The sequence below is a fragment of the Zootoca vivipara genome, chromosome 7 (genome assembly GCF_965207765.1).
Source record: "Zootoca vivipara chromosome 7, rZooViv2.hap1.1, whole genome shotgun sequence".
Classification (NCBI taxonomy): Eukaryota; Metazoa; Chordata; class Lepidosauria; order Squamata; family Lacertidae; genus Zootoca; species Zootoca vivipara.
In genome coordinates, this window is record NC_142590.1 from 32,889,168 (window position 1) to 32,904,030 (window position 14,863).

At 40.2% G+C, this 14,863-nt stretch overlaps 1 protein-coding gene across 5 annotated transcripts in view; it reads right to left on the reverse strand.

Moving 5' to 3' along the window:
• The window catches only part of LRRC7 (leucine rich repeat containing 7), a 172,202-nt gene that overhangs the window by 95,052 nt on the left and 62,287 nt on the right, over nucleotides 1-14,863 (reverse strand). For all 5 annotated transcript variants that reach the window (XR_015951009.1, XM_088673912.1, XM_088673915.1 and 2 more), the window contains exons 3-5: nucleotides 13,721-13,923; nucleotides 8,680-8,797; nucleotides 1,820-1,898 (exon numbers count right to left, since the gene is read on the reverse strand). Coding sequence is in view for 4 of the 5 variants with exons in the window: in XM_088673912.1 (XP_088530038.1) it covers nucleotides 1,820-1,898; nucleotides 8,680-8,797; nucleotides 13,721-13,923 (400 nt within the window). In the remaining variant the exon portion in view is untranslated. The remainder of the gene's footprint in view (nucleotides 1-1,819; nucleotides 1,899-8,679; nucleotides 8,798-13,720; nucleotides 13,924-14,863) is intronic.

A 14,863-nucleotide genomic window follows, 5' to 3' on the forward strand; every position in this document is an offset into this window, starting at 1 on the left:
TTCCTATGCCCCACAAATAACCCAGAGATGCATTTTACATAAAAGCACACATTCTACTCATGTAAAAACACAGTGATTCCCGGACCATCCGTGGGCTGGATTTAGAAGGCGATTGGGCCAGATCCAGCCCCCAGGCCTTAGTTTGCCTACCCATGGTGTACTCTCTCTTAATTATAACACCCTTGCACTTAGAAACTTTAATACATTGCTATCCTAAGATATCCCAGGAAATTTAGGAAGCTAATTAATTTATCCCTTGTCTGGCAACAGCTGTTATTTAAAGTAGGAGACTGGACTGAACAGAGGGGTACACTCTGCATTATCAGGGAACACCCTGCCCTCAGACAGAACAGGACTCATGGTGGCTGGGAGGTGGCCATCACAATCAGCAATGTGAATTGATCTATGAAAAAAATGCAGCCAATGCAGCTCTTTCAGCACTTGCTTACTATGATCCACATGGACATCACTAGCTTGCAAATATGCTACCACATGGATCAGTTCAAGTTTTGAAGGGCACAATTCTATGGCTCCTACCTAGGCATTCCAAGGGCTGTAAGATTTTGGAGATCACCCTCTCTGTGTGGAAAGAGAGATTTGCTAGTGGAGCAGGCCAACCCATGAATGCCTCCTTTTTACAGTTCTCACTCCTCCAACACTGGTGCTCTAATAGCAGAGAGGGGAAAAGGTCTCTCAACATGCCAGCTTTGGAGCTGACATACTCATTTCCATGCCCACTGAAATCAAGTTCAAGGATGAGACTGCTTATCTGATCCATTACAATCTGGACTCAGAGTCCATTTCAGAAACACATTTTTGTGATTTGGGATAATAATAGCCTCCTTCCACGACTTGGGAATGAGACCTATATGAAGCCATTAGGAATGGTCATTAGGAATTTTGGAGTAAGTTGTCACTATGCTGATGACACACAGCTCTATTTCTGCATAACATCTGAAATCAGGAGAGGCAGCAAAAACTCGGAATGCAGTGGTGGACTCAACGGGGACTAATAAACTGTGCTTGAATCCTGGGAAGGTTGAGGCTTTTTTGGTGGGTAGCTCCTGTGCCTGGGAAACAGGCAAGAGATTCAGCAGGCATCTTCTGTTTTGATCTTTAAACATTTGCTGATAACTTTTCTGTTTCCAAGCTCATGCAGGCAATTAAGAAAATATCTATCTGTAGTAGTTGATCTCTGATTTTTAATTTTATGATTTTTATATGATTTGTATGCGAGTAGCAGCATGAAAATGCTTTTAAAAATAAAAGTAAATCCTCCTTAAACCACTACAAGCTCCAGGGATTGCTATGTCTCTCTTGGTTCACACTCATGTGGATTCCTTAGGCAGAGTTTACCTTTCTCAAAATATTGAGCAAGATAAATCAATGGTCTGACTTGGTAAAAGAAACTTATCTATGTTCCTAAAAAGTGCTGAAAATGGGTTTTATAAACTGGGAGCTTATCGTCTTCCTCATATTATCAGCCTTCATACCCTCTTCAATAACCCTAAAAACTTATAATATTGAAATTTTGTTTGTGTATGTTTTATAGAAATAAATCCTAACTGAAAATAAAAATACAATATAGAAAGCCAAATCAGTAAAACTCTTAAAATGTGTCCACATTTTTTCCTAGCAGTCACTGCAGAATTTGCTGTAAGGCTATTTTACAATTCACTCAATTTCTTACATAGCTTCATTATAACCAAATGACAATTCCATCCATGTGATATACCTTCACTTTACATTACATACATTAATATGCAAACCACTGAACATATATAAGAGGAAACAATTAACTTCATTGACAGATACTCACTTAGAAATAGGATTGACACTGGCTTCAATTATTGTTAAACACTTACAGCACTTTATATTTTCTGGGAAATCTTGGATCCCTAAAAAGAGAACAAATATGTATGTTATCAGGGAAGGAATACAATAAATGATTGGTCTTTAAAGTACCTAAACTCTCATTTTAGTCCTAAGCAGATCACAATTCCACACAATGTAGCAATTATATCTGAGCTTTTTAAAAATTTTGGTTATGGCTAGGATCGAAAGAGCTCTATCAGCAAGTGGAAGAACTTCTGTAGAGAGATTATATCTAACCATTTCCTCCTCTAAATGCAATCCTTTATACTTCATTGAAAGTCTGTGTGAAATAAAGTATTGTGCCTTGCAAAAGTAACCACTAAGCTATAATGCCTTTGAACATGAATAAAATAAAAGTTCCTGTTTTGTTTTAAGCATGTCTCATCATTGCTTCTTCTGGGTGAGGGCTGAGTGGTCACAGGTTCCCCTTCACCTATATATAACATCTTGCACTACTAAGGTTGCCAGACTCAATAGAGGACAGGGCTTCTGTGCCTTTAATTGCCCTGCTCTCTTTTGAGTCTGGAAACCTTAAAGGGAAACCAGCAGACCCTTTGTTTAATTTCCAAGCAAAGGGTCTGCTGGTTTCTCTTTAAGGTTTCCAGACTCAAAAGAGAGCAGGGCAATTAAAGGCACAGAAGTCCTGTCCTCTATTGAGTCTGGCAACCCTATGCACTACCACAAACAGTCAGTACCAAAACCTCTGCTGTGGGAATACAGGGACATGCTATTAACCAGTAACACACCCTAAACAGCATCCATTTTACCCAGCAATTAATAAATAGCCTTAAACTAGAATTTAGCTAGATTATTTAATAATGTAATAATGTAGAAACTTTCTAAAGTCTAATAAGCCAAGGAACTTCAGTCAAACAGCTCTTGACTGGGTGGTTGCAAGACTGTGGCCTTCTTGGCCATAAGAAGCTGAATGAGGACTGAAAAAGCAATACATGATTGAAAAATGAAGGAGAGAGCTAATTGAAAGCACACTGCAATGTTACAGGATCAGCTGGTGTTAATACATAACTACCTACAACTGCAAGTTATGTGCCAATAACAGAAAGATCCCTGCTGTTGTTTAGATGTTAGTAAAGGAAGCAGAGTGCTCTGGCGGGTGCCACTGCCTTTGCTTGTACTTGTATTAATATTGTCTTTCTTCTTAGCCCATGACTCATCACTGGAACTTACTTATGTTAATTTTTTTATTACGCATGTCAAGGTTATAGCCTGTGGATGTTTATTCTGAAAATGAAATGCAGAGTAAATCATCTGAGAGGTGGATAAAATGCAAAGGAAGTCACCAAGCAATGACACAGAAAAACAAAGTATCAAAGCTGAATTTATCACCCAAGGACTAGAAGACCGCCCTTATTCAAGGACTCCTTGTCTTTGAAAAGGAACAAACTTTTCTAGCATTTTCTTTTAAAATCTGCTAGCAAACACCTTTAGGTACACAGGACAGCTTGAATATATAGCACCACCTTCTCCCCACCTTCTCTTCAGGTAAAGCAACCATATTACTCTTGCTGCAGGTGTATCTTGCACATTATCAGGCAAGAAGACCAACATGGCACCAGTGTTACAGGTCACTGCAGTGGCTCCCTCACAGTCCATGTCTCTTGATCCTACATACATTGTGAGTCTTTCCCCTCAAACTCTTCTACTAAATGCCCCTGTTTACAAGTCTTTGTCATGAGAGCTTCACATGCTGGATTTCTGTAGCGTTCATATTAAAAGTGCAGCACAGAGGTGTAATGACGGGCAGATACAAACAAGTCAAAGCTGACAAACTGGCTTCATGTTGGCAATTATCAGAAATATGGCTGAAGGCTGGCCGGATGTAACCAGATGGTGCTCTTGTCTCCGCTCCTATGGCTTGTGTTCAAAACAGCTGCTGCACTAAAATGGCGGCACCCATGAGCAATCCATCGCAGCACCAACATCAATATTGGAATAAAATGTTTTTTTGTTTTGCTGCTGCTGCCTTGATGCTGAGCAAGCCCTTTCCCTGTTATAGATGTGAGTCCCAATCCAGCGGGGATCTTTTCATGATTCCTTGAAGTGATCCTGAGTGCAGCGGGGAGTGGCTAGCTAGGAAAAAGTTCTATAATGGGCAACACCAAGAGGCAAGAGGAGAAAGCTGACAGCCAATATCAACCCATGGACTGAATGGACATAAGAAGGCAGAGGTGGGCTGAGAAAGGTTAGTGGGGCACTGCCCACTTGTCCTCATGGACTAACCTTCACTATTGTCTTTTATAAAATACGTTTCAGCCATCAACCAATAGCAGACCCAAATTCAGCTGCTGTAAAAAAATCTGTAGAAGGTGGAGGTTGTCTAAATATGAGTAGATGTGGCAGCCCTGGAGGCAGAGGTGAGACACCAGTGCAACCATTACCTTTGTGGAGACTCCTGGAGATGAGGCCAATCTGAACGGGAGGGTTCTTTAATTGGTAATGGTGTGGGCCAATGGAGAATAGAAGACATTCCTGGTACTTTGGATAAAAAGGAACATGCAGGTTTGCATCCTGTAAGTCTATGGATGTCATGAAGTTGTTGAGATGAAGGGGTTGCTTGAAGGAGGCTAAGGATTCCATTTAGAATTTTTTGTAGATCACCCAGCAGTAGAGAGATATTTCAGACTGAGAATTGCCCTCCAGACTTTGTGGTCTTTTGGGGGAACTACAAACATGATCAAGTAAATGCCTAATGAGTGTTCTTGGGCAGTACCGGTTCTATTGCTACCATGTTGATGAGATGTTGTGTGAACAGGTGTGTGAATCTGAGCTTATTTCTATGGTTTATCATGTCATAACTGTAAAATTGAAATACCTAAAATATGATATGAGGTTCTCCATCATGAACCTTGCTTGACCCTGGTACCAGCCTGATCTCAAGTGCCCTGAAAATATATCACACCCTGTAAAGACTGTACATGTAAATCTAGCTACCATTAAAATCTACTTAACATTCTGAATGGATGCTTTCAAGATAATGGTGGTACAGGAGGCAGACAAAGAGATAGTCAGGTTCAATTAATCACTTACTATGATCACAGTCTTTCTTTCACCTTTTATTAAGCAAAACACAGAGGGGGAAGCAAACAGGATAGCCAGTTTTAGCCATTTTCTCACTAGGAAATTAAGAGTTCTTCCAAACCCTTGATTTGAAAGATGGACAAAATGAGAGTGGGCAAGCACATATTCATAAACTGGTGTACCTTATAACTCTAGCAAAATATATCAGAACTTTCATTGTGTGTATGAATACATGTGAGTGCTTAGACATGTGTGTGGGTTCATGATACATGTGTAACTGCTAGACACAGTCTCTCACAATCTGGCAACTGGAGGTGAGGCAGAGAGGGGTGATGGGATGAACCAAGTTTGAGGGCGACTGCTGAATTCTATGCAGTAACCATAGCAGATGGTATTCAGGATCCATTGATCTGCTGTTGCATGAATTAAAAAAGTATTAGTGCTTATAGGTGATAACCCCCCACTTGGTCATGGATTACATCATTGGCAGTTTCTGGGGTTCTTGGGGGGGGCACTGGTTAAAGGAAAGATGCTGTGGAGAGGTTGACTTTGAAAGCAGCACCTGCTTCCCACTGCTAAAGCCATAACGCTTTGCATGCTACAACACTTCCTGCCATGGAGCATGCTGAAAACTGTAGTGCATTCATGGTGGCTTCTGCCATGAATGCTGCCATCCTAGATATCTTCAGTAAGGTGTTGCGGATGCATGCAGGATCCTGTTATGGAGTAGTAAGAAGATTCTTCACCCATTACATGAGATGGTTTAACAAACGTAGATGCTGCAGAAGATGCATGGATAGTGCTATTGCATCATGAATAGGCCTAAGGGCAGAATCCAGTCACCTGTCAGCAGTATCATTTAACTAAGCATCTCCATCCTTTGGTAACAGGTTCTGGTTTGTCCATTGATAGGGTCTTTAAGAGGTCCATGAAATCTGTATCCAGTGTGTAATGCTTATTGGCAAAGCTGTGCTGACTTCCTGAATTGCATGGGAGCATTCCACTCCAATTTAGTGACTTTTTTGATAACCACTGGAGTGGGGACAAGTTGGCTGAGGGTCTACAGTGGCAGGAAGGGTTTGCACAGTGTCTGTTTTCTGCTGATTTTGAAAACAAGCCTAGAGTGGCTAGGGCACAGTGTAACAGTGGCATGTAGTGAGCATCTTGAAACATCTTGTCTGGTTGAGGTTCTTTACTGACCCTTTACTCCATTCATCATCAACTGGTTCTGTCAAGGTGAATGGATATAAAACTGTGAACTGAGAGGTTTGGGTATGCATGGAGCCATCTCTGTATTGATGGATGAAAAAAAAGATTAAGCAAACATGGAGCAAAAAATAATAATGAAGAGGGGCCAGCCTATTTCCTTTAAAAGCTACTGGTGCCATTGTCCACTAGAGGCGCAAGTAAGCCCAATGCAGTGATGAGACACTGGCAAGTGAAATAAGCTGAGAAAGTTTAAATTAAACTGGCTCTAAAATAAAGCAAGCATTGATTGTTGCAGAAGAGAGACGATTTTACAAAAATAAAAATAGCTGCAGCCCTAAAGGTGGACTGAACATAACATAATGTTCATTGTAATGATACATCCTCTGCATTATGTAACACTTCTATTCTGACACCATTAGACAAGCAGAGTTCCCAAATAGGTAGCAGCGAAAATTAAAGAGAATCAATTATGTGCTTTGGTGTCAGAATATATCCCTTTGAGGTTTTGTTCTGCTCATGAAACTCCCCTGGGCACTTAGAAATTGCTTAGCTTTAGTCAAGTCCTATTTTGAAGACTATATTAAGCTAAAGTCTACACAGCACACAGTTCTTCCTTCTTCCTGGACAGCAATCGTGCCTGATGGCCATTGCAGAACTGGTCCGATTCTGCAGCAAAGCACTGAGCATGGAAGCGCCTAAAAGTTCCTCACAAGTTTCATATATTATACATATTGTGAGGTGGAAAAAAGTACAGTCATGTTCTAAAGTAAGCATATGAAGCATTATGGTAGCTATGTTTTATAATTCTAGAAAAGATATAGAATTCTGCAATTAACATTTTGTAGGGAACAAAACATTGTTTCCTGGCATCTTAAATACTGGATATATCAGCAAGGATATATAGGCAAGGACATTTCATAAACTGGTTAGTGCTTACAGATGTTCTCATTTCTCTCCCTCCCTCCCCCCCAAAAAACCCCACACTTCAACGACTGGAGGAAATATTTCCTCTCCTTCTGGATGGTATAAAGGTCAGAGTGCTTGTTTCTCTGGAGGGAGCAGGTGGCACTGTGGTCTAAACCACTGAACCTCTTGGGCTTGCTGATCAGAAGGTCAGCGGTTTGTATCTGCACGACAGAGTGAGCTCCCGTTGCTCTGTCCCAGCTCCTGCCAACCTTGCATTTCGAAAGCATGCCAGTGCAAGCAGACAAATAGGTACAGCTGCAGTGGGAAGGTAAACGGCGTTTCCATGTGCTCTGGGGCTTCTGTCTCGGTGTTCCATTGCACCAGAAGCAGTTTAGTCATGCTGGCCACATGACCCGGAAAGCTGTTGTGGACAAACACCGGCTCCCTTGGCCTGAAAGCGAGATGAGTGTCGCAACCCCACAGTCGCCTTTGACTGGACTTTGCTGTCCAGGGGTCCTTTACCTTTTTTTTTAACCTTTCACACATAACGCAAAACACATGAGCATGGATGTTTCAAGAACAAGATCATGGCTTCTGTGTTACTCCCCTAATTTTCCTGCTGCTGGGTGCTATGAACTAAGTCATAACTTTACGTTGTGTGCTATCCTAAGTGTCTTGTCCAGACAAACTCAAGAACAAACCTTGGTTACCGCTCATTATTTGTCTCACTGTAATGCAAAATGTTTGTTGGGCAGCATTGAGGAGAATTATTTAAGCTAACCAAAGATTCCAGCTCAGGCACAAACTCTAGCTGGTTTAAACCAACAGGCATATACCGTACTTCCGATCACTGCTGATTTTAATACCTGTATTTTTATATTGCTGTAACCCGGACCTAATGGTGAAAGGTGAGTAAGAAATTCTAATAATAATATTAGGAATAAACTATTCTTCAGGGCAATGCTTTTAATGCTGTCAAAAACAACACATGATAAAAAGGGTCTGAAAAGAAATTAATATTTTTTGCATTCTTTCCATCTCAAACCCTGGTTTTTTCAAATGATAAAAGTGTGGCATTTCCCCATGTACTGATTTTACATTATAATTAGAAATAGACATAGATGTGTGTATGCATTCATTATCAATCCATCCCACTATTGATACACACACTGCCCTCCATGTACATGGTGCTGGTTCACATGACTCAGCAAGCTTCAGTTAATCTAAAATGGTGACTCCCACATTACGCAACTGCCCAATTTGGCCCCAATGCTATACAGTAAACCTTTAAGTGGATTATAGAAACTCATTCATATCAGGTAGCTTTCTTCTAAACAAGACCTTGGTTGTTAGAGAGGTATTTTAAGATGAACAGCTTTTCATTATCTGAAGAAATTTTACATTGTTGCTTTACTTGTTATTACTGCTCTATTTTTTAAAAGGCTTGCTCGTGCTGCTGCTATTTTAAGTCTTTTATTATAATGTTTGTATGCTCCATAAGCTGCCTTGAGTGGGCTGTGAGCAAAAGGTGGCTGATAAATTACTTTATAAATAAGCATGGTAAAGGTAGCTCTTACTTCAGCCTTTCCATTGGTTTAAGTTTCTGATTCTATGATAAATGAAAAGGAATGGACAGACATTTTTCCTTACCATTTTTACTGATGTCAAGTTCTTTGAGATTCACTAAACTAGCAATGCTGGTTGGCAGGCTTGAAAGGTCATTGTCTGGGATACTCAGTTTACGGAGAGCTTGACAGTTGAATAATTGCTGCAAAAATGAGAGAAAATTGGTTATGATCCTTGCTTTAAATTTTGGTATAGTGTTAACATTTAGAGGCAATAAAATAAACCATATTTGCTCATGGCCAGTAAGACCCAGTGTACATGAGGTTGATCTCTAAAGAGCAGCAGAACATGCTCCCTTTACATTTCCCTCCCGAGAGTGAATCCTTCAGCTCCCAGGAAAACTCAGTGGCAGAACACCTGTTTTGTACACAGAAGTCCCATCAGGGGCGGAGCAAGCGGGGGTGGTGGGCGGTCCGCCCCGAGCGATGCCCTGGGGGGGTGACAGGCACTTGGCCTCCCTGGCCCGCCCCTTGCCTCCGCCCGCAAATGCGCAGTCCATCCGGGGTGCTGCTGGCGTGCGGCAGCTCCACGGTGTTCCGCACATGCTCGGAGGCACCCCTTAATGGGTCGCCGTGCACAAGCAGTGCTCTGTGGAGCAGGCCAGCGGCACCCCAATCGGACTGCGCAAGCGCTGGATCTAGCGCGTGACTAGATCTAGTGACGTCACCGTGACCCCGTGCTGACTGCGCACGCGCTGGATGCGTCGTTACGTAGCAACGGTGCGCCCCCAGGTGCATGGCAATTTGCTGCCCCAGGTGTCGCGGCATCTCCTTACGCCCCTGAGTCCCATGTTCGATCCCTAGCATTTCCAGGTCTGCCTGGGATTGCTGTCTGACAGCTTCCTATGTTTAGTTGCAGCTTAGAGTTCCAGACTTCTTAATGGGAGTGATGAGAAACAACAGTTACCAATTACAGAAAAACTGGCACACAAATGATTGGAGGAGTGAATGATCTTAGAGACCTAAGAGTAAGATATTGTGCTGGTATACAATGAAATTTAGATGACAAAAAATCTGTTCTCCTTGTAAGATTTTGAAACCATCTCATCACTTTTTCTGATATGTTTATAAAACTAAAAAGGGAGCAGAACTATAATTCAATGTGACCATAGTCCACAATGTTAAAATGCAAACAATGTGTGATTAATACTAATGCTAAAATGCTGGTGAACAAACGCTGGACTAACAAAACTCACTTTTTAAAAGCATTTAGTATGGATTAGCATAGCTACCTCATATTTTATGATGGGCCCTATCATCTATTAGCAAAGGACAAAATAAAAATATTGCCCCAGAAAGTCTGAGAGCTACTATACAGAGACCATTAATTTGGGCTGGTGAATGCAGTAACTTAATGCAAGCCAATTTACGCTAAGAAAAGAGTTCCTTTTGGAATAATTATGTCATCTGCTTTTCACTTTGAAAGAAATGGCAAGTAATGGCAACAATAAGGCAGAGTGAGAAATGCACTCACAAAGGAATCAAATTACTTTGAAGAGCCTTTTAAGATATACATTTTCTCAGGAAATCTTATTTAACTCTAAGAAATTATGATGGCATTGAACATTAAGACTCTAATGGGCATAACTAACATGCAATATGTACTTATTTCTTTTACACAGGAATTCACGTTGCTAACTGCTGAGCTTCAGGTCGCCCATCTATTTTGTAGTTTTTCAGAATCCTAGCTGCACAACAAAAGAAGAGTTCCCAAGCGCTCATAGACTATAGAACAGGCTTCCTCAACCTCAGCCCTCCAGAAGTTTTTAGTCTACAACTCCTATGATCCCTAGCTAGCAGGACCAGTGGTCAGGGATGATGGGAATTGTAGTCTTAAAACATCTGGAGGGCCAAGGTTGATGAAACCTACTACAGGAGAAGCATTTGGATCTAGAATTTAAGATTATGCTCTCTTAATTATGCTCTCCTGCATAAACAGGAATAGCTCAATGGACGAACCATGCTATAGATTGTTGAGATTTGGTGTATGGACTATATAAATGACCTCACTGGCACAAGAAAACACATTTTATAATCAGTGTAGTAGTTCCACAGAATGAAAAGCATAGAATTAAGTTCATGTACATTTTTATGGGCACAGCTAAGGCCACTAAAAGTTGCAAGTTTTCAAACTACACGTTCTTAGCATAAGTGTTCAAAACGGAGAGCCGCTGAGCTTAAAAAGTTATTTTTATTGATATCAATGCAAATCTCAGCTAGATGAATTAAGAAAAAGGCAACATTACTGTAGCATGAATCCTGGGGGCAGGGAATGCCTTTTAACCTACATTGTAACATCCTGGCAATTTTGCCAAAGTTGCTGCCCTGGATCAAGTGAGGAGAGGGTCTAATCTGTCTACTATCTACAGATAAACAAGCTATATTACAACACTGCCAAAGTTATGTTATAGCCCTCAAGTACCTTTCCTTGTGAAGCTAAGATAGTGCATTCATATCTTACAGAAAAAAATGTAATATTCTCATGTCAGGTTCATTATTAAATTGAAGGTGTCAGCATATTCAACAACATTTTCTATAAAGACTTCATAGATTATCACATACCGGTATTTTAATGAGGTGCTGTACTTTGGGAAATTTCATCTGAAGACAACCCTTCTCCTCACTCAACTATTACGCACAAAATTATATTGTGATGTATTTGTGGCCACATGTTAAAATTCCATGCTAGAATCTCTTTTTAAAATGTGATAGTTGAGATGACACATTTTGTGTTCTACACACACACACACATCTAGAAAGTGGAATCCCCTTTTTTAAGTCTCTTTAAATTATTATTAAATAGTAACCATACATTGTGATTAAAATGAAGCAATAACTCTGAACTATCCACCGACAAATTGACCTCTATCACACACCATTTCATCTCTATGATGCAGAAAAATATGATTTGGTATCTGGAGTCTTCTCTATCAACAGCTGAGTAAATGACTCACTTCTCTATATCACTTTTCCTTCAACCCCCTGGAGAGTATAACTAAATTGCTTCTCCAGTTATAAACAATTGCCCGGTGGAGTGAATAAACCACTGCACTGAGCATCCAAACCACTGCACTGAGCTAAAGAAGCAAGAAAAGGGGAGATAGTTTAGCAATAGAACAATACAGAGTTGGCAACATCTACCCAAGTTAAGCAGTTTTAAGTTCCTCCACTGAAGTCAATGAGACTTAATACCGGTAATTTGGAATGGAGGATACTGTGTAGCTTTTGCTAGAGTGTAAATTTAAAGATTTGGCTCCATATAAAGCAAGGGCCACTGCAGAGGTTGTTCCCTTCCAAACAGATGCTACTTACGGTACATGGTAAGAACTAACAAACTCGCATTTGTTAATGTGATGCTGGGGCACTAAGCACTACAACAGCAATATGCAATAATGATGCCACAAAAAGAAGTGATTTTCACGCACGTGTAAACTTTCCAAAGCTCATCCAGCCTGCAAAAATGAAAGTTGCTTAGTGCTATGTTTCCCAGTGAGGATGTGTCTGTGTTTTCCTCCCATTCTTTCTCTCGCAAAATTCCTCTAAAGCTATGAAAAGGGCATGGACAGCAAATCTTAAATTGTAAGAGATTTGAGTCACTATGGTGACATGAATATACAGGTGAGCTGTACATGTGAACAAAATATCAGTTTGCTATCCAGCTTTCACTAGTGCTTTCCACAAACCTGTCCCCTTCCTCAAGTACCTTCAGTATTTGCAGAGGGCCTAGGAGAGAGGCAAGAATTTTTCTCATTTGCACTGTGACTTGGAGCAGATAAGGAACTGCAGTTATTCAATGTTCTATTTCTTCTCTTAACTCACTTGTGTTAAGAGTTGGGGAATATTTTGCTCTCTCCTAAACCCTCTGCGAGCTTCCAAGGCCTTGGCAAGGTGCTATTCTGTTTGCACTGCAGTTTGGAGAAGAGGCTTCTTCTTAAAACAAGTGACAGAAGGAACTGCCTCTCTCCAAGCCCACAGAGGTTTGGGAGATTTTGGGAGGTTTGGGAGATAGGCAGGCACCTCTGTCATTTACACTGCTTGGAAAAGGGAAAAGAGAGACAGAAAGAAAATATTTTGTTTCTTGCTGTTTCTGCAGTACAAATGATTGGGTGGGGGAGGGATTAGTATGTGTTAGCCATCCGTCATACTAGAGGAAAGGTGAAGTTGTGGGAATCTAGTCAGTGAATGGCTTCAAATGTTATGTTTTAAGACGGAAGGGAAAGGCAAGAGAAAGTGCAAATTCCTTTACTCACACTTCCTATGTAATGATCAAAGCAGTGAGCAGTACTGTTGGCCAGTAATGAGGAGTGCAAGCTTATGCCAGATCTCAGTTTTCACATCTACTGATGGAAGAGAGCAACTGTGAAGTAGATATTGTAACAAAAAAGAGACTTTTACTCTCTTGCTGCTATGACTGCCACTCTGGCTAAGCAAGGGCTTCTCAAGTAGACTGCCACCACATTCATCTTCTATTCCATCTAACCACGGCTAGAAATGAAACCCGAAGTTACTTGATCTGTGTACCCCAGAGGCAGCAGCAAACAATATGGGATACAGGCAAGGAATGCACAATACTGTATAATAGTGCCACGCCACACGTTTCCTCATTTATACATTACAGGAAGAGATGTGACAATGTTAAATAGGGTTCACCATGTCTAGGTCTCTAGCCTACAAAAAATATTTTCTTCATTTTAAGCAAATGACATATCATTAATACACCCATGAGCTTAGAATTTGTTGTGACTTAATTCTAGCACATTCTAGATAATCCCCAATGCATATTTCTTAAATAACGTGGCATTAATAAAGGAATTTCAATTCATACACTTGGAAGGACCAAATCCACAGACCTCTTTGTCTGTTTGCAGAGCTGAAATCATTATTTTCTAAAAGTAGGAAAATGTGTAATTGGTTGACACAGTGAGAATATTTAGAACTCTAAATACTTGAACTCAGCAGTTTGTTTATGCCAATTTCCCTTTTTATACTGAGAGTTCCAAGCATACCTTAAATGTTCATTCAGCAAGGCAACTGCATTTGTGTATTAGAGAAAGAACAGAGTTTACCTTAGGTAGCTCTTCAATTTGATTGGCGTCTAGATAAAGCTCCTCCAATGTCCGTTCAAAGTTAAAAACTTCCTTTGGCACCTGCTGGAGGCTGCAGTGGGAGTAATCGAGCACTGAGATAATTTCTTCTTCCCCTCGAAAACATCGGCATGGCACCAGGCGACCAATAATTTTCCTTTTGGTTGTCATCTCCAAACACTGAACTAAAAGATAAAATATAGAAGAGAAATTGTTTCCCAAAATAATTGTTTCTGTTGTTAGAAAAATACCTAGTGAACATTCCTTTAATAGCATGTTTATATATACCAGTAATTGGTAAATGCTAGAAATTATCGGTATAAATACAATTAGGTTTTTATAATTGAATATTATTAATACTATAGCAGATATATTGTATAAAATCCATAAAGTATTTATAGTATTTACAATATAAATGCTTAGCACATATGTTAAAGTCTTTTCTAACTAGGTTAGTTTTTTATACAGAATATAAGCTAAAGTATATTTCATCAGAATCATCCACATGCCCACAATAATATGTTTAATCCATGCAATTTTTTCTTGCATTTAAGGAAGCACCCACACCTAAGCAGTTATATTGACTGAACTTGATAAACATTATCTACTCCACTTTCCATTATTCTATAAAACATCAATAATTTTAACTTGGCTTAAAATTGTAATCTGATTGCTGGTTATAGGACACTACATTTTCTTACCATTGGAATCTGTTTTAAAGTCTTCCAAATCAAAACCCCTAAAGCCCCAAACCACCACCTAATTGTGCATTCTGGTGAAGAACACCAGATACCTCAAGGCAAAAGGATGAATGGGGGGGGGGACACTGCTACATAACAGTGAATCAGTCAACACTACAATCTAGGTCAGGCATAGGCAATCTGGCTCTCCAGATGTTTTGGAATTACAGCTCCCATGATCCCTGACCACTGGCCCTGTTAGCTAGGGATCATTGGAGTTGTAGTTCCAAAACTTCTGGAGAGCCAAGGTTGCCTTTGCCTGATTTAGGTCCTCTGTTCTAGCTCACAAACACAAATACAGTTTACACAGAATGCTTTTAAATTGCTCTTAGTGTTGTTGACTGCTTTACTATGCTTTGTGATCTAGCAGTATATTAATATTTTT